The 20,832-nt window shown below is 39.6% G+C and overlaps 2 protein-coding genes across 6 annotated transcripts in view; both read right to left on the bottom strand.

The window, feature by feature from the left end:
- NAT8L (N-acetyltransferase 8 like) overlaps positions 1-20,832 on the bottom strand; it is a 110,863-nt gene that overhangs the window by 81,862 nt on the left and 8,169 nt on the right. The window lies entirely within an intron of this gene.
- Positions 5,825-18,837, bottom strand: C3H4orf48 (chromosome 3 C4orf48 homolog). 2 transcript variants are annotated; one of them, XM_042458582.1, is made up of 4 exons: positions 18,369-18,837; positions 15,981-16,122; positions 7,805-7,893; positions 5,825-6,047 (listed from the first exon to the last, which is right to left on the bottom strand). In XM_042458582.1, exons 2-4 carry the CDS (start codon positions 16,099-16,101, stop codon positions 5,976-5,978), a joined length of 282 nt encoding a protein of 93 aa, XP_042314516.1. In that variant the 5' UTR covers positions 16,102-16,122; positions 18,369-18,837; the 3' UTR covers positions 5,825-5,975. The 2 variants fall into 2 exon arrangements, with proteins under 2 accessions (XP_042314516.1, XP_042314515.1); XM_042458581.1 differs by having other exon boundaries at positions 15,981-16,127; positions 18,369-18,806.

Genomic DNA, 20,832 nt, shown 5'->3' with positions numbered 1-20,832 from the left:
AACTGCGCGACTCCCGCACAGAGCAAAAAAGAAGCTCCAAAATGGAGCTTCTTCCTGAGGAGCAGTTATGACACCACGAGGCGCCAATGGCGCACTCGCGACGTTATAAGTGTTGTGCAACATGCGGACGCACAGTGTCCACTACGTCAGTAGGGCGGCGGCCGTGTGGAACAGCCGCCATATTGTATGTATTCACTACGTACTAGGGTTAGGGGGGTGCGGAAGCACCGCCCCTTCCTAACCCTAATATGTAGTGAATACGTACTTTATGGCAGTTTGTAACCCGCCATTGTTAAGCTTTATGAATCGAATGTTTTGATGGGAGGGGGTAGATTTGCTTAATTCAGCGTTTGACCATTTGTCCTGAGTAGATTCTAACGAGCAGAGTCATTGGCTTAAGCTGGATAGGATATTGACCGACCTCCTGTTTTTGGATGTCTAGATTTGACGTGTGTCTTCAGTTTTGGCTGTTACAAAAACTGTGAAAAAGGAAGTGTGAATCATGTTTCCTATATTCTGCACACAACCAAATATCTGACAATGTTCTGTGCATCATGGGAGTTTTATGAGATAACAATGCGGTTCTTTTATCATTTCTGCAGTGGAGGGAATATAACAGATGCTTTAGGGTGGTTGCTGGCCTGTTCCAGACTGATCAAGTGTCTGGTACAGAGGTGATGTGTGCAAACCAATCGCATTTTTAATATATCCCTGGTATTCCAAATAATGGACTGGATACTCACTAGAAAATTAAGAACAAGCTTTCATTTGGAAGTCTGTGGAACAGCCATGCAAATGTGAAAGAAGTGTTCCAAGAGAACACAGTACTTTGTGACTGGACATATGTACCATCTGATTTTTGAGATGCATGTCAGCTTTTGGGAGAGGACTGCTAGTTATAAAGGATGAGGTTCAGCCAGTTTGTACCTGTCCCTGTACAGGGAGAAGAAAGAGAGCTATGTCTGGAGGACATCTTTGACTTGTTGTGTTTTCAGACTTGGATGAGTGTGTTAGTACCTGAGGTTTGGGGTTTCTGTGAGTCACTGGGGTGGGGGTGGGGAGCTAGCAGTCTAGCTTTATATAACTCCTGTCAGACATTTTGCTAATAGTCAAGGAAGACTCAGGGCATAGAGCAGAAGGTGAGTTGGGAGCTGTGTTTCAGCAATTCTCTTTTACTATTTCACTTCTCCCACAGAGTGTTTGGGGTAGAATTGCCAATTTCTGGGGAATTCCCCAGAATCTGGGGAATTTAATTAATTTCTTTCTGGGGATTTTGACTTAATAATAATAATAAATATTGGGGAATTCCAGGATTTTGGATTTTGGTAAAACATTCCAGGCAATATCTTTGAGGCATGTTGGCAACACTGGTTTTGGGAGTGTTTGTTCAGCCAAGGCTGAGGGTCAGTTGGGGGAAAGGTTCTTTGTTTTGTTTTGGCCCAGTGAAGGCTTGCTTGTGTGTATGGTATTGTCTATTGTTTTAGTGTACTTTGTCATCTTTGTCCATTGGATCAAGGCTGATTTTGTAAGCTGAGGAAAGCTGACTGTGTGTTCATTAGCACTCTATGGTTCTTTTTGGGTGTAGACCCAGGTACTGAGCACTTGTTCTCAAAGAGGCAGGGCTTTTGCTCAGAGCAAGTGAGTCAGGGGCTGGCTTGGAGAAGGAGCTAGCAGCCAATAGCTCTCTCTATAGCTATAGCCCCAGTCTCTTGAGCTTGGTGGCAGAGGCCCTATACAGACCTGCAGAAAGCGCCGGCCTGTGGGCAGAGTCAGGGTGCAGCGTCTTGATGCTGCACGCCCTAATTCTGCCCCCATGGTGCCATTTTTGCATGTGCTGGTCCACACGGCGCATGCCATCACAACACACCTCCAGGGAAGAGATGAAGATCCTTGACATTGGTCCAAGTGAATGAGAAGGGGACTGTTGAAAGATTGTTTTTTGCATTCTCTCTTCCCCTGCTTAGATAGATAGATTTTTAGATAGATAGGGTGGGGAGGTGGAGTTGCAGTGGTATATCATGATTCCATCCTCCTCACCAGATGCCCCCTCACACAATTTGCAGGTTTTGAGTGTGTTTATTTAAAGGTGGGTAACTGGGACAGAATAGGGATTCTGTTAGTGTACCGCCCGCCCCACTGCACAACAGTCTCCCTTTCTGAGCTAGCTGGGGTGGTCTTGTGCTGCAGTAGCCAAATGTCACAGGCCACTAGCCTTGGGCTGGGATCAGCCAGTCTAGATGCCAATCTGGCAGGCCCAGACCAATTCTGACCCAAAGAAGCTTTCCCGGAAGCTTTGTGGCAACAGCCGTGGGAACAACTCAGTGGAAACAACCAGACAGCCCTCTACCTGTTGCCAGTTGCATCCATCCTGCTGCAGCCTCTAACATCAGAAGGGGGCACCTGGCCACATTGGTGTAGCCAGGCACTCCATTTCTGCCTGTACAGGCCACAGCAGGGGCTTTCAGGACAGATGTGACAATGGCTGCAAGTATGGGGTTTTCAGAGGTAGTGGTCCATTAAGTTTCCATTGAAGTACATGTCTTGGAATATAGCCGGTTTGAACTCTTAACTCCAAAGACCCTGGCATCATAGAGTACATGCAGAGGTCAGATGTAGTATTACCCCAAGAAACATAGCATCCAATTAAATAAGATTTTAATGGCTGCATTGTCGCTGTTTTACCAGCTACTATTACCCAAACTGGAAAAGGAAGACCAAAGGTGGGGCTTGCCAATTTTATATCTACTACTCTTAAAGCCCCTAGCAAATGTTTATCACGTTATGGGCAGATTGGGATGTGAAATGACAGAATAATTCTTCTCTTGCCTAAAGAATGGTGGGAAATAAAATTACTGGTCTCCCAGCATGAGAAGTTCCAGCAGCCCCTAGCTGGTATAGCCAATGTTGAGGAATGCTGGGAGCTTCCAGATCTTGACAACTATGCAGGGCCAATCAGACCACCAGGGAGTACCAGATGCTGTAGGCTATCTTTCAGAAGAAGGAACTGACAAAATCACCTTTTGGGATTCCTTGCCTAAGTAAACGCTATGAAATTCACAGGCTCACCATAAGTTAAAGGGTGACTTGAAGGCACATGGAAGCATACAATGCAGTGCCAAAGAAGCGCCCCCAAGCTGTGGCAACGCAGTTATCACTTTTTGTGATTCCTTTTTGCACCCTACAAAGACCAGATTGGGGCCTCTGTGTGTGATTGCCACAGCTCCGATCTGGTGGTAACAAGTGTGGCTCCAGGCCAACCCTTTGAGGCTGTGTGTACAGCCCCTATGTAGTTAAAAAAGATTATAAAACATTGATCACAAAGACACAGGCAATAGACAGTTGTGATAAATTCATATTTACAAAAAATACCAAGCAGTTTTGATCCACACTTATAGGCATGATAAATCTTGTGGGTTTCCCACAAACATTGTGGGTTTGTCACATTGCAACATACCTGCTAATGTGAAGTCAAAGGCTTTCATGGCTGGCATCCATAGTTTTTTGTGGGTTTTTCAGGCTGTGTGGCCATGTTCTGTAAGAGTTTATTCCTGACATTTTACCAGCATCTATGGCTGGCATCTTCAGAGAATGCTGGCAAAATGTCAGGAATAGACTCTTATAGAACATGGCCACATAGCCCGAAAAACCCACAAAAAACTATACCTGCTAATTTTTGCGAAGCTTATTTTTCCACTGTGTTTAAAGATTATGGAGAGCAGGTTCTGTTGTTCATGAGGAGCTAAATTTCTCTCCTTTGAAACTTTTGGATGCTCCCCAGTGGGCCTCTATGACTCAAGGAGAAATAAATATGTTAATGTTTCAGATTAAATCTGGAAAAACTCTAGGGACAGACTTAACCATGTCCATGTTTTTGAGAGCTAATATCACATGGTGGGCATCTTTACTTACAACTCTTTTTACACATACTAGATGGCCAAATTATCTATTAGTTGGCCCCAGGCTATTATAAACCCTATTTATAAAAAGGGAAATAGGAACAATAATTCTAACTATCGGCCTATCAATTTACTTTTTGTAGTGAGTAATCATCTCTGAATACAAAATATTCTTGGGCATAAACAAGCTGATTTTAGAAAGGATAAATCCATTTATGTTCATTGCCTAGTTTTAAATCATTTGGCAGATAAATATTCAAGTTCTTAAAGTAACTGTCTATGCTGCTTTTATTGATTTGAAATTAACTTTTGACCCAGAGAGAGATTATGGGCCAAACTCTTTGCCTTCTCTATTGTTAAAGAGATTACTCTTTCTAATTATGGATTTGTATAGAAAGACTACTGCACAAGTGAGATGTGTTATACAAGGCAATATTACTAATACCATACTGGTTGTAAAGGCTGTATTTTTGCACCCACATTGTTTAATCTTTATCTTAATTATCTTTTGGCATCTATCTCGTCAGAGGCCTTCCATCTTCCAAAATCTGAATTTTACTCTTGTATGCAGAGGATGCTGTCCTTTCTTTTACCAAAGTTGTTCTGAAATGACTGCTGAGAGTTTTGATCGGTTATTTGTGAAGGAAATCAGCTAATTATCAATTACAGCACAACTAACATTGTGGTTTTCTCTAAGAATTTATCTTTGTCTAACTAGGTCATAACAGGACACAAATAGATCAAGTTAGATGGTTTAAGTATCTAGAAGTTATTTTTTAGTCCTTGGGGGGATACCATCAGACTGCCATCACCCAGGCAACATCTAACAGTATCATAGTCCATATTTTTACACCAAAGGTAGACAGTTTTGTTTGCCATTCCAATATGAATTCTGGGCTTTTCTCCAAAATTGGAACAAGTTCTTTCAGCTTTTCTTCAAAAATTGTTTGGCGTACCAAATTGTGTACCATTAGCAGTTTTACAGCTTGAAGCTGGTTGCCCATCAGCTGAATGCACTGCTTCGAATTGGGCTTTAGGGTACTGGCTGAATTATTTTTATGCAGAACCTGAGTCTAGGTACACATATCTTTCATACAAAGGTATTTATGCCATAGATTGGGACAAAGCTATTATAAATTGCAGATAGTGGGTTTTTCTGATAACTTCCTCTCCATACAAGATTTGGCAAGGATCAAGCTGATTGTGGTGCACCATATCAAGTATATCAATATACAGAACTGGATATCTGCTACACACACCACTTATTCTTTCATTAGTTTAGAATTGTTTAGTACTGAACAAAGTGCAAATGATTTAGAAAATCTGACCATGCCAAAATGTTGAATTGTATTCACTAAAGCCTTAATTAATGTAATCCCCTATGCTATGTTAAGAGTGATATAATGATATAATGGTCATGCTTGCCCTCATGGGGAGGGTTTAAGAAGCTTTCTCCAGTTTGCACTCTAGCAACTTTATTTATCATAGGGGGGGAAACCCCATATTTTTTAAAAAGCTCACCTATAGCTTCTACACATTCATGTATTTTTTTTAAAACCACCTGCATTATTAATAAGGATACATTGTTCCACTGATTGGCTTTCAAAAACCCAGCCAAGTATTACATATTGCAGTCACAAATTGTTTTTTCTACTACATTTCATTTTATTGTATTTTGTAAGTCATTAATACCCCCTTTTAAACATCATTGTACAATTATTATTTTTAAAAAATGTGAAAAAAAGAATGTTTTCAATTTCTATTCAGTGATAAAAATGGATACAGCTAAAAAGGAAAGTCCTAAAATAAAATATTAAAGTGGGGAAAAAAAAGCGGAACTGCACCTCTTTCAATAGCTATTCCTTCTTTTGGAAAACATTTCGACTGTCATGATATCAAAAGGGGTGAAAAAAGTATTACACAAGAACTCAGATGGCAGACACAAAACAGTTTACTAAATTCATTAGTGCTCTGGGGATTACATCTTAGCAGTATTTTGTTTCCTAATTTTTTCTGCACTAACTGCAGCATTTTAAAAACTGTTCAAGAACCAGCAAATCCTAGGTGGGCATCCAGTATTCAGTTCAAGGCATTTGCAGTTAAACAGTCGCACAGAATTCTCTTCTCCACTTTAAAAAGCAATGTTTCTGTCTGCATGGAAAGAAAAAGAGAGAGAAGAAAGAAGATTGTTATGGACAGCGGTAGCATGATATAATTATCTCAAAATTCCCTGCATTTTATTGCAATAAGCAGCCTTGTTTACTGTTTTTTAAAGTAATCAAGACTATTTAAAAAAGCACACATTTTACAATGATATGTTGAAATTGTTCATATGAAATTTGGGCTGCTTGCATGCAAAATCTAAATCACACAGCAACTGGATAGCCAATATTTGACAGCCCTCATTTTACTTTTGGGAAAGCTCATGTGGATAAACTTTCCCAGTTCCTTCAGTCTTCCACCTCATCAAGCAGGTGAACTGTACTGTGAACACTCATGCTTTCAATCAAATGCTGCAGTGCACAGTTTCTAGCTTCAGAAATTGCAAAGTTGAAAGACAGTATTGTAGGTCATTCATTCATTCTGTGCTCCTGCTTGATGCCAGAAATCCAGTTAGAGCACAACCAATAAGTGACTACCTAGCAGAGTTGTCAGGTGATATACATATATGCAGGTATTAATGCTGATTAATCATTCTGCGTCTGGCTGTGGGATTGTAGCCAGTCACTTCTCTGAACCTACGCACTTCCCATGAGGCACAGAATAGACATAGTGGTATGACAGGAGGCTTCAGTGACTTTATGGAAAGTCCATGGGGGTTGAAGGAGGAAGGGAATACCAATCTATGATCATATATTGAAGCAAACATCCATAGTTATTCTGTAACTGGGCATCCATAATTCCCAATACAAAAAAAATCTAGTTTCATTTGAATATTTACCTTTGCATTTTTAAAATACACCCCAAATATTTTTACTTTTTTCCAAATCCACTACATATGGTAAAATGTCTCTTCACGTTGCCTACATTTCCAACTTACATTCAAAACATCATTATACATTTTAAAGCATTTTAAGGTGTCATATACCAACAATACATCATCTTATAAAAGTTCTTGTTTTGGTTTGTAACCTAATGTAAATTTCAATCCTAGAAACCTAATAACCTAGAATCATAGAGTTGGAATCCAGTCCAACCCCCCCTACCATGCTGGAACTCACAATCAAAGCATCCACAATAGATGGCCATCCAGCCTCTGTTTATAAACCTCTAAAGAAGGAGACTCCACTGTGTTTCACTGTCAAACAGCTCTTACTGTTAGGAGGTTTCTTCTAATGTTTAGGTGGAATCCCTTTTCCTGTAGTTTGAATCCATTACTCCAGGCCCTATTCTCTTGAGCTTCAGAAAACAAGCTTGCTTCAGCCTCAATATGATACCCCTTCAAACAGGGTTATCACATCATCCTTTATCTCAAGGAAACTTACAAAACATGAAGCAGATATAGGCCTGTTACAGACTGCCAAAATAAAGCTTCTTCGGATCTCTTTGGAGGTATACTATTTAAATGATGCATGGGTCCTAAGAGTCCAGCGGTCGTGCCAAAGCCACACTCCATTCCTAAGCACTGGAGTGCAGCTTTTGGTGCAACTTCCGGATTCTTTGGACACATGCATCATTTAAATAGCATACCTCCAAAGAGACCCGAAGCAGCTTTATTTTGGCAGTCTGTAACAGGCCATAGCTTACAAAAAATCACATCATACAGATTAAAAATGCAATTACAGTAGAAATAGAATTAAACTCACAAACTCTTAATTTGTACATGCTATCTGTCCTTTTACAAAATGTGATCTATAAACCACATATGTGTGTCTGTGCTTATGTGAAGAACAAAGAAGGAAGCTTACCCGTGAATCTAAATTGTAAGCTGTTTTCTTTAAATCTTGCAAAGCCCGCTGCATGAATTCAAATGCATGGCAGTCAACACACGGGCGACCTAGAAGTGGATTTCAGTAGAAACATGGGTAAGTAAGCATGAATATATTAATGACAGAAATGTTTTGATTTAATACAATAACCAAAGTATCCACCAGTACAGTAATTTACCAGTACAGGTCTACTGGTTTACAAGAAGAAAGAATTGTTTTCTGATAGTTTCCCGCCCAGAATCATTACAGTTTTGAGCAGTTCAGTTACACTTCAGTTTTGAGCCTCACCAAAATAAAATACAGTCGGCCCTTCTTATACACGGATTTTTTTGATATGGATTTAAGCATCCATGGTTTGAAAATGTTCAAAAAAAGTATAAATTTCAAATATCAAAGCTTCATTTTCCATTTTTATAAGGGACACCATTTTGCTATGTCATTATATTTAATGGCACTTCAGCATCTACGGATTTTGTTATCCACGGAGATCTTGGAATCAAACCCCAGTGTATAACAAGGGTCCACTGTAAGATAAAAATCTGTCAAAATGTAACAATCAAAATTGAGGATGCAAAATAAATACATTTAGAGAAAGTTACACAATTTATTTCACTAATATAATTTTTGATTTCTTGGAGCACTGTGGTCCAGTGGACATTTCCAAAGAAAAGAAGAAAAGACAGAGGCTGCAGTTTCTCACAACTTTAACTACCATGGCTTCATCCTATGGAATCTTGTGATTTGTACTTTGTTGTTGCACCAGAGCTCTATCACAGAAAAGGCTAAATATCTCCCAGAATTCCATAGCGTTAAGCCTTGACAGTATCAAATGCAATTAATTCTGCAGTGTAGATGCAGCCAGAGAGGCAGTATCACAAAAAAGAAAAAAAAACTGCATAATGTCAATATGAAGAACAGAAGGATTTCGTAAAAAAAAAAACTATTCTAAAAAGTTCAACAAACAATTGCTACAAAAATACAGTTGCCCCTCTGTTTTTACGGACTTCAGATCCACGACCCTCGCTTACTCGTGAGGAGCAAACAGAGGAGGTTAAAATGGGGCACTTGGCCAAGGGGTGCACCCACAGCCAGTCGTGGGCACATGCCCACATTCAAGCCTATGGGGTCTTGAATATCTGTGAGTTTCTGTTTTCATGGGGGGGGGGGGGGCCAGAACGGATTCCCTGGGGAAATGGAGGGCTGACTGTATATTAAGAGCTGTAGTTCACAAATTTAAGAGATTTAAATAAGTTGTTTGTGAGAATATTTTGAAAGCTATGCAAAGGAAGTGATTTCAAAAGTTTTCACGTTTTATTTTGCACACTGTGGTGTCACTAGGTACCAATATAATTATACCTATGAAATTAGTTATACCAAACTATATTTCAAAATACTGTATACTTATAGTTCCATAAATATGCTTATATCTAAATATGTATATTATTTATAACTGAAAATCAAATTACCTGTAGTAAAAATTTCCCCAGGACAAGTAAGAAATCAAATTGAACAGCAATACAAGATCAGTATTATATATTATAATGAATTAAATCTTCTAATATTAAATTTAACTTATTTTGTTAGGTATCACAGATACTTACTAAGATATAATCTAATCTATTAGTTATATTAATTATATTAAACCAACTATACTTTATATTGTAACATTTATATTCAACATATAAAAATATAGTATAGTTCCCCTTTCTTCTCTTCCTCTTGTTTCTTCCTCTGGCTTTTTCCTTCTTTAGCTGTTTACACCTTTATTTTGTCTTTGTCCTATATCTTTATCTTTGCTTTTGTTTTAGCTCCTTAGACTCTTAGTCCTTTAGGAGCTGGACAGATGGGGGGAAACGGATGGACAGAGGCCAGCCCTTTATCCCTCACATCATTGCAGATGCGCTCAGAAAAAGGAGCTGCAAAACGTGGCTGCTTTTTCTGCCGCTGCCAAGGTGCCATTAGTGCCCTGGAGCAGCGCGGTTATGTTTGTTGGGCACTGCGCCATTTGGGCGTGGTACACAACACATGCCATCAGCGTGCACACCGTCTGAAGGTGCATGTGCCAAAATGGCACCAGGAGAACACAGTAGGGCTCGGGAGCATGGGGATGCTCCGCTCTCAGGATGGCGCCTTTTGCCCATCTGTATGGGCATCTGTATGGGCCTATGTCTTTTAGCCTTTTAGTTTTTCAGTTTTTAAATCTCAGGTCTTAAACTGTCTTATTTTTGTTCTTGATTTTTGTAGCTTACTGCTTGCTTGCTTTCCAAGTCTGTCCATTCATTTGCATTTTAACTTTCAGTGTTTGCTTCTCCAATATGCTCTATAAGGGGCTATTCAGATCTCCCTTTTTACAGCCAGACCCACTTTTGCAACTGCCTCTTTTACAGCCAAATCGAGGCCGTGGCAACCCCATGCCGCAGCCCTGATCTGGCCTTTGCAGGGTGCAAAAAGGAGCCACAAGGAGAAAACTCCAAAATTAAGAGAAGGAAAATATTTCATTATCTCAACAAACAAAAAGGAGATATATTTTGTATTCAAGAGACCTATATAAAAAGCAAGGACACACGAATTTTAGAAAATAAAAAACTAGGTGATTTATTCTCAATGTCTAATGAAATACATAAGAAAAAAGGGGTGGCAATTTACATGAAAAATAAAGAGAATTCAAAGAAAATATTTAAGAGCATAAGGGGCAAATGGCTAAGAAAGAATTTAATTATGTAAAAGTTATAATATGATTTCAAATTATCTATAAGAACAATTAAGTAAATAAATGAAGTTACAAATAGTCAGGAAAGAATGAGAAACATTGATCTCAATTCATTAGGACAGTAAATCAAACAGAAGTATTTTGATTCAAAGGATATAGAACAGATTTTTTACTCTGTAGAAACAGATATTTTGCATAAAGTGAGATCAAGCAAATTAACATGAAAATTAGATTTATTCAGAAAATTTGTATAGTACTGTACAAGATAGGAAGTCAACTAATGTGAACTAATGTGAAGTAATGTAATGTGTATCAAGAAAAGTGATTGTTGTTCAACATTATTGTATTGTTTTAATGTAAATAAAATTCTTTGGGGAAAAAAGAAATACTGTAGTTTCTGTACCTTGGATCACATACTAATCAGAATGGAGACTGCAGTCAAGAAATAAGAAGACTAGGACTGAGAAGGGCAACAATGAAAGAACTAGATAAGTTCCTAAAGAGATATACAGTTCTGGACAGGCCCCCCCCATGTAAGGGAAAAATGTGGATGCTCAAGCCCCATTCAAATGAATGGGGCTTGTGCCCATAGCGGCATGGCAGTGGCATACAGGGCACACGCCATGGGAGTGCACTCCATTGTTCTCCTCCAGTGCGTGGCTCCCTTCCTTCCTGTGTGGCTTCCAGCATATGCTGGAAACTGCATAAAACGCACCCACATATGACACGGGCGCACTGTACAACAGAGGACTAAAGTTAGAATTGTCCGATCCATTGTATTCCTCATTATCATGTACAGATGGACATTGCTGGAAAGTAAAGAAAACAGATAAACAGAAAATAAACTCATTTGAAATGTGATGCTGGAGAAGAGTGCTGAGGATACCATGGACAACCAAAAGGTCAAACAAATGGGTCTTTGCATATACAGCGTGCCTGCGTCATACGCGGGCGCGCTTTACGCGGCTTGAGCATACGCGCTCAAGCCGCGGGGCACTCGTGGGGCAGAAGGGGCGGCACGTCCCATTCAAGTGAATGGGCGCGTGCGCCCGTTGCACCGCACACGCCGCCGCGCCGCCACACCACTGTGCATGAGCCCCATTGTTTCCAATGGGGCTTGAGCATAGGCGGAAATCGCCTTATGCGGAGGGATCCGGAACGGATCCCCGCGTAAGGCGAGGACCCACTGTACTGTATCAAGCCTGACCACTCCCTGGAAGCCAAGATGTACTTTGGCCACATCATGAGACAGTATGATTCATTAGAAAAGGCTATAATGCAAGGAAAGTTAGAAGGCAGTAGAAAGAGAGAAACACTGCATGCCAGATGGCTAGACTCAATTAGGACGGTCATGGGACAGACTCTGCAAGACCTAAACAGAACAGTGGAAGATACACAAGGTTGCCATGAGTCAAGGCCAACTTGAGGGCAGATAACAACAACAAAGGGGTTTTACAAGAGATTGTGACCAGAAAAAAATCTTTTTTGAGCTGTACATATATTAATGGGTATGAGGGATTCCACCAGGGTAAAACATTTGAAGAAGATGAATGTAAATAGAAAAAATATGGATTACTCATAAAGAAGTGGATGTGCTACAACAAAGGATTATCTTGATGCATAACCTTGGTTCAGGACAAGAGGACATAATGAGAATCGGAACAGAATATTGAGAAATATAATTATTCCCACTGACAAGAAGGTCAGGCAAGTTGCATTATATCACCCTATTTGTTTAACTTGCACACTGAACTATCACGCATAAAACTGGATTAGACTCAGAGGCAAAAGGAATGAAAACATCAACTCAACACCTTCTTTGCCTCAGTCTTCTCAGAAAAGGAAAAGGGTGCTCAACCTGAGGAAAATGGAGCAGAGGACAGATTAGGGGAATTTCAGTAAAGAGATAGTAGAGGAATACCTTGTTAATCTAAATGAATTTAAGTCTCCAGGACCAGATGAACTACATCCAAGGGTATTAAAAGAAATAGCAAACGTAATATCGGAGCCATTGGCAATAATCTTTGAAAACTCCTGGAAAACAGGAGAAATCCCAGCAGACTGGAGGAGGGCAAACGTTGTCCCCATCTTCAAAAAGGGGGAAAAAGAGGATCCCAACAATTATCGTCCAGTTAGTCTGACATCAGTACTAGGAAAGATTCTGGAGCAGATCATTAAACAGAGAGTCTGTGAACATCTAGAAGGCAATGCCATAATCACAAAAAGTCAACATGGGTTTCAGAGAAAGAAGTCATGCCAGACAAATCTGATCTCTTTCTTTGATAAAATTACCAGCTTGGTAGATGAAGGGAATGCTGTGGATATAGTATATCTTGATTTCAGTAAGGCCTTTGACAAGGTTTCCCATGACATTTTTGCAAACAAGCTTGTAAAATGTGGCTAGACAAGGTAATGGATTTGTAACTGGTTGACCGGCCAAACCCAAAGAGTGCTCAACAATGGCACCTTTTTATCCTGGAGAGAAGTGACCAGTGGGGTCCCACAGGGCTCTGTCCTGGGCCCAGTGTTATTCAACATCTTTATCAATGACTTGGATGACAGAATTGGGAGCATATTTATCAAATTTGCAGATGACACCAAATTGGGAGGAATAGCTAATACTCCAGAGGACAGGATCAAAATTCAAAATGACTTGAATAGACTAGAAAGCTGGGCCAAAGCTAACAAAATGAAATTCAACACAGAGAAATGTAAGGTACTGCACTTAGGGCAGAAAAATAAAATGCACAGATATAGGATGAGTGACACCTGGCTGAATGAAACTACATGTGAAAGGGATCTTGGAGTCCAACTAGACCATAAGTTGAATATGAGTGGTGCGATGCGGCAGCTAAAAAGGCCAATGCAATTTTAGGCTGCATTAATAAAAGTATAGTGTCTAGATCAAGAGAAGTAATAGTTCCACTGTACTCTGATTTGATCAGGCCCCACCTGGAATATTGTGTCCAGTTCTGGGCACCACAATTAAAAAAGGACATTGAGAAACTGGAGCGTGTCCAAAGGAGGGCGACTAAAATGGTGAAGGATCTGGAAACCATATCCTATGAGGAACGACTTAGGGAGCTGGGGATGTTTAGCCTGGAGAAGAGAAGGTTAAGAAGTGATATGATAGCCCTGTTTAAATATTTGAAGGGATGTCATATTGATGAGGGAGCAAGATTGTTTTCTGCTGCTCCAGAGAACAGGACCCGGAACAATGGATGCAAACTGCAGGAAAAGAGATCCCCCCTCAACATTTGGAGGAACTTCCTGACAGTAAGGGCTGTTTGACAGTGGAACAAACTCCCTCGGAGTGTGGTGGAGTCTCCCTCCTTGGAGGTCTTCAAACAGAGGCTGGATGGCCATCTGTTGGGGATGCTTTGATTTGGATTTCCTGCATGGCAGGGGGTTGGACTCGATGGCCCCTGTGGTCTCTTCCAACTCTACGATTGTATGATTCAATGAACATTAAGAAAACAAAAATAATGAGTTGAAGCCCTCAAATGATTGAAGAAATGACAGGGTTACACGCTGACTCCTGTCTCAATTGCCAGGAACTTTGGAGTCCTGCTGGATAATTGTTTTATCTATGCTGCTTTATCAGGGAAACTGCTAAGGCATGTAACTTCCATCTTTTGACCATCTGTAGGATCCATAGGTTTTTAACCATTGAGACTGTCCATTTGCTTGTCCAGATGTTGGTTATTTCATGCCTGGACTATTATAATAGCCTACTGGCAGGTTTGCCTTCTTGCTCTCTTACTCATCTAGTTTTAATCCAGAATAGTCCTGTTTTGCTTGTCTTAAATCTCCCCAAATACTCACATGTCTCTTCCCCTCAAAGATCTCTCCAGTGTCTACCAGTTTGAACTAAGGCTCATTACAGCCTTTTGGTCCTAGTATTTAAGGACCTGTGCTTTAATTTACCCCAGTATCTCGCAGCTCAGATAGCAAGGTATGTACAATCAAGGAATTTAAGATCTACAGGCAAAGAATTAGAGGTGGTTCCACCACTACATACAGTTCTGTCAAGGCTGTGAGGCTTTCAGAATCTGGCTCCTCATTTGTGGAACAGTCTTCCTTTGCAACTCCAGCTGGAGGAGGATCTAACCCACTTTTGTAAAAGGTTGAAGACTTTCTTTCTTGATTCGTCAGACTGAATTGCTGAGTGTGCCTAAGATGGCAGAGATGGGTAGTGACTGATAAGGTATTTGTTTTTAGTATATTAGGCCTCGTACAGAATGGTGCTATGTGCCGGCCTGGGGCCAATTTTAGGGCTCGGGAGAGTGGCGCGTCCGCATGCTCCTGAGCTCTACTGCGCTCTCTGGGTGCCATTTTGGCATGCACACATTCACATGGCAGATGCTCTGATGACATGCCTCATGTGCCTCATTCAAACAGTGTGGCATACAAGGGACGTCATTGCACTGTTGCAGAGCACTAATGGTGCCTCAGCAGCGGCCGAGAAAGGAGCCACATTTCGCAGCTCCTTTTTCCGGGTGCATCATAGTCACGACATACAGTCACCGCAGCAATGATCTGCCCCTTTCTGCCCGTCTGTATCCCCCCCCCCTTAGTATATTATTTTAGTATTAGAACATTTTTAAATGTTGTGTTTTATCATCCATTTTTGATTATATATTTGATGTTCCACCCTTTGGTGGAAAGGGTATCATAAATCATCATCATCATCATTTGTATAACTTTAAAGTAAAAGATGATGAAAATATTGACATAGTTAAAGATTTTCCATACCTTGGCTCAGTCAGAATGGACACTGTAGTCAAGAAATCAGAAAATTATTTAGAATTTGGAAGGGCAGTTATGAAGGAACTAGACAAGATGCTGAAGTATAAATATAGATAACTGAATACTAAATTTAAGATTGGCTGTGCCATCATATTTCCAATTGGATTGAAAAAGCTGGACAGTGAAGAAAGCTGAGAGGAAGAAAACCAACTCATCTGAAATGTGGTGTTGAAAAAGAGTTCCATGGATACCATGACAAAAAAAGGGTCTTAGCGCAAATCAAGTAAGAGTCAGCACGATGTAGTGCTATGAGCATTAGAGTACAATTCTGGAGACCAGGGTTCAAATGCCTGCTTGGCCATGGCAACCCATGTGAGATACTGCTATCTAAAATGTCCTAGTTGATGCCAATCTCAGATCAAACTATCAAGGCACATTGAATAGGACTACAACTGAAAATGTAACTTTCAAGAAGCTTCAAACAAAAGAATCTCCATCAGGTATCTTTACTGTAATTTGTGACACAAATGAATAATGTGATTATAACAAATACCCTTCAAATACATATGTGAGAAGCATACACATAAGAGTCATGACTGACCATAGTTCCTGTGGCAAACCTAGATTTGCCTAAGCATTGTGTAAAATGACCTTTGATGTGATGGTTTGAGAGGTTACATAAAAATCTGTACGTACTTTCTGCAGGGACTGTTGTTCCCGATTCTTCTTCAGCTGTAGCTGGCTTTGTAGAAATAAGCCAAATTATTAGAATTAGTGGTGCTAAAGTGATCATTCTGTTTACACAAGCCTTCAGCATCTTGCTAGTTGAGTCTTCCTCCTTCACTGGGGAAAACAGGAAATCAGAGTAACAACATGGATAACAGTACCATTTGGAAACATGTTTAGATGGGTGATGAGGGAAACATATTTTTAACAAATTCAGTACATTAAGGGTTGCTAATATATTTCCTACGTTCTAAAGTTGATACGAAATCTAGGGAATGTTAAAAAAAAGAACCTACTGCGTGATGGGTATAAGAACATCATATTAAAATTCTCTAATTAATTTTTCTTACTCAATTCTCATTTTCAGATGCATCCATGCAACTGTAGACAGAAGACTTGCTGAGATAGGACTAGACAAATTAGGTTCATAACATAAAGATAATAATGTTGCCAAATCATATCACAGTTAATACTCTATATACTGTAGTTGGAAGGAAGTAGCTGGAGATGAGACCTGAGTTAATCTCTGAAGTGAAGTCGAAGACTTTCATGGCCGGCATCCATAGCTTTTTGTGGGTTTTTCGGGCTATGTGGCCCGAAACTCTTCTAGAACATGGCCACATAGCCCAAAAAACCCACAAAAAACTAATATCTGAAGTGTTTGTTTGTTAGAGGTAGCTAAATTACTGCTTGAGAAGCTGGAAAGATGAGCATCCTACATACTCCACTTTAGCTTGTTTTCTTGAACAAAAGAGAAGCAATACTGTATTATAAAGCTGAAATGTGTTTTAACATAGCATAAAGCTATTTCCAGACACAGGTAAAAATGAAAACATAATTTCTGTTGCAAATGATACTAACTTTTCCAAGTGAGCCAGCTACATCCATGAAGGCCCATATACCTCACATAGGTTGAATCCCCATATCCAGAATTCCAAAATCCAAAATACTCAAAAATCCAAAATTGTCCCCATGGGAAGCTGAGATAGTGGCACCTTTGCTTTTAAATACTGTACTTCAGTGTACCCAAACTTTGTTTCAAACACAACATTATTTAAAATGTTGTGTATAAAATTACCTTCAGGCTACGCATATAAGTTGTATATGAAACATAAATGTATTCAAATATTTAAATTTGTGTCCCATCTCCCAGATATCTCATTATGTATATGCAAAAATTACCTGCCAAAAAACAAAAACCCAAATACAGTACCTGAAATCCTAAACACATCTGATCTCAAGCATTTTGGATAAAAGAGACTCCTCAACCTGTTCATTTCTAGCATTTTAGAATTAAATTGTAATCCACACAGCATTAAAATCTCACACCACTCTGAATGTCAAAACATTTTAGACTTCTGAGCAATAATCTTCTACAAATCCAGAACATTATCTGTGTGCTACTATATTTTCTGTGTTCTAAGGGGGATATTAAATGGGATCACTACAGCAGCTAAACAGCAAAATGGTTTCAAGCTTTCAAAGATTATAACAATTCTTCAGGAAGCAGACTTTTCACAACTGTAGTCATCTTGAATAAGGTGATGGAACATGTAGCTATGCAGTCTCACAATTATTAAGTGATGAAACAGTGTTCTGAAGAGATACAACATGTATTCGCAGTGAACCAACAATGTTATATAAGAATGCTGATTTAATAACCAAGCAGGTAGTACTGGATTTTTCCAATTTTATATTTAGAAACCCAGTTAAGAACAATACAGTTAAACAACTGCATTGGCAACTCTTCCATATTAGCCACCAGAATCACAGATTCTTCACTGAAGTAGCTATTTTGTACATTGCTGTATGTTAGTGGTACAGACTGCATTTGCAGCCCCAAACAAGATTGCTTAACACATACTATTTCACATAATTTCCATTTATAAAACAGTATATTGCCTGTAAAAATGTGCATGCTTCTTTTTAATAATCAGCAATTTTCCGATACAGTATGTTTAACTTTAGTTCTTGCAATAAGCATAATATCTGTTACAATATAAATGTTGATCACTGCCTAGAGTGATTCCAGCTTTATCACACAACACAAAGAAAAGCCATTCCCCTTACTTCAGTGAAGCAAATGTATACTTATACTTTCGCCAAATACCTCTTACCTAATCAGCCCCAGCCTCAGGCCAGTTTATCATAATAGCCGCAGGCAAGGAAATATGGCCAACAAAAATGATCAGATTTCAGGCCTTACTGTCTGATTACTGCATAGCAAATAAGAAAACAAACCTGCACAACATAATTCAATACCCAGTGATGGCTGATAATAAACCAGTACAACCCCTTTACAATTTTTAAAAATGGGGAAATCATTACAACAGATCAACAAAGTTAAAATAGAAGTACCTGATCTTTCACTTGTCTTTGTGATGTCTCTTCAGTTGCTGCAAACTGCTAATGGATCATGTACACTTGTATCTCTGAGCATGTGCACTGCTCTCTTTATCTTACCCAGGAAGAATCTGCCATGGCAACACCGCAGAGCACGCCAGTAAAGGGAAGGTTTAAAGAACAATGGATTTGGTTCTCCTGCTTTGTTATGAATGTTAGTGATTAATGAGAGAATTCATACCCAAATTATTTAAATCTTTATCAAGACTTGCACTAGTGACAGTTCAGTAACACCCTTGTAAGGACCCTCTAAAATTGCAAAGTCATAAGCAATATTTTGAATTCTCTATAACTCTTCAGCAGGCAAGATGTTGAATACAATGAAAAGGAAGTAGGAAAAAGGCAGTTTTTAAAAACTCTAATTCTGCTGCTGTTATGATGGAAGGTAAGGTGAGAAGACAGACTTTACTACCCAGAAAAACTGCAGAATGCATTCAAAACTATAGGCACAAAAATAAATGGTGATTGTTCCCTCTATTTGTACTAATATAAAATCTAGTAGTTGCTCACAACTGTCTCTAGCCATGGCAGAAATGCATATACAATATCTTTATCATAATGGCTCTGGATCCTATCCTGCATCTGAATGTCTAGCTAATTTTTCTTGCCCCAGCCACAAACAAGTATCTTAACCAATTAAACTAATCTCAAGATTTGCTTTATAAAACCACAATCCCAGTTTATAGATACAGATGACCAAAAAACTGACAATTGTAAAAGCAATATTATTAAAAGGCAAGTCCAACAATTTCATGGTTCCTCTACACTGTCTATTTTGTGAAATTTTTCATAAACTCAGTAAAGAGAAATTATTTTTAATTTAAAAGTTTCTTCAAAATTAGAGCAATAACAATTACAAACAATAAAAATAATTTACACATTCTAAAAACATATTAAACAATTGAATAATTATTTTAAAATTTACAAAGTTAAAACAATCTAGAACCCTCTCTATCTGTCCCTGTAGATGAAATTATTAGGAGCCATAGTCTTTTATAAAAAGTCAAGTTCTAACTTGGTGCCAGAATGAAACCAGTGTTGGTGCCAGCCAGGCTTCCAATGGGAAGGCAGTGAAGAAGGCCCTCTTGGTGCAGTGTACTGCACCAACTGCAAGGATACACAGGAGGGCATCACCAGTTGAAATCAGTCCTTAGGATGTCATAAAGAGAGAGAGGAGTATATCACACGGGGCTTTTTTCAGGTCAGATCCGGGGTGACTCCTGGTTCAGCTATGCAAATTCACGCCGTAACGTGAATGTTTTATCACACCTAGTTGCCCTTTTGTTGCCCTTCCGAATCGAGGGGGAATCGAATCCAAGGCAAATCACGTGATGCGGATTCATGCAAAGCAGAGTGAGTGCAAATTGTATTACCACACTGGTGCATACCATGCACATTCAATGATTTGAACTGGGACCCATGCGCATGCCCAGTGGGATCTGGACACTGTCCTCCTTCCCTGCCCCCTCCCTAGCTGTCACCCTTCATCGGACTGAAGGAGCAGTCAGGGGATGATGGGATAGGTCGCAGGGGGTAACTGGGCCAGGCTTCGGATGCAGGAGCAGGCAGGGGATGATGGGATAGGTCGCAGGAGGTCACTGGGGCCAAGATTCGGATGCAGGAGCAGGCAGGGGATGATGGGATGGGTGGTAGGGTGGCAGAGAGGACAAGATGGCATGAAGGAGGTGGAGGGGGATGAAGGAGCAGGATGCAGGGGGCCAAGTGGGGCGACATCGGAATGATCTTCCACACCAGACCAATTCAAAGTGAAATCGAAGTGAGCTTGAACGTGAAATCTGTGAATTCACTTTTTTTCCCGATTTTACCAAAATGAGGGGTCACTTTGGAATCATTGCGGAAGCGCCACGGAAGGAGCACCCATAGAAAGGAATCTCATCTGGTAACACATTCATGTTATAACGTGAATTTGCATTGTTGGACCCGCAGTCACCCTGGATCTGAGCTCCAAAAATCTCCAAAAACGTCAAGAAAAAACTCTGCTAGAACATGGCCACATAGACCAAAAAAACCCACAAAAAACAATACCCAAAAACTTCTGTGCGATAAACGCCAGAGGCTCTCCTTTAAATACTGAGGTGTCAGACCATTTAGGGTTTTAAATGACAATACCAACTAGAAATATATTTATTAATATATTTGCAAAAAAATGTAATAAGTAGCTATTTGAAAGTACATGTTCAAATTAATAACATATTTATCAAATATTAATACTAATATATATATGAAATTCTCATTCAAAAACATTGAAAAGGTCATAAGTCAAAGTTTTACAAATGAATTACATATTGTTCTCATTACTCTGGAGGTTACTATGTGACTTAGGCAGGAAACATTGTACAGTGGACCCTTGTTATACGCTGGGGTTTGGTTCCAAGATCCCCTGTGGATAACAAAATCC

This window comes from Sceloporus undulatus, chromosome 3 (genome assembly GCF_019175285.1).
Source record: "Sceloporus undulatus isolate JIND9_A2432 ecotype Alabama chromosome 3, SceUnd_v1.1, whole genome shotgun sequence".
Classification (NCBI taxonomy): domain Eukaryota; kingdom Metazoa; phylum Chordata; class Lepidosauria; order Squamata; family Phrynosomatidae; genus Sceloporus; species Sceloporus undulatus.
The sequence above is the reverse complement of the archived record's forward strand: the minus strand, read 5'-3'. Positions and strand labels throughout refer to the sequence as shown.

Bases quoted from the DNA above. Each gene is read 5' to 3' on its own strand.
- C3H4orf48 (XM_042458582.1), bottom strand. From the start codon at position 16,101: ATGCTGAAGGCTTGTGTAAACAGAATGATCACTTTAGCACCACTAATT. The intron at 7,894-15,980 runs GTACGTACAGAT...ATCCACTTCTAG, and splicing joins AACAACAGTCCCTGCAGAAA to GTCGCCCGTGTGTTGACTGC. The intron at 6,048-7,804 runs GTAAGCTTCCTT...CTTTCCATGCAG, and splicing joins CTTACAATTTAGATTCACGG to ACAGAAACATTGCTTTTTAA.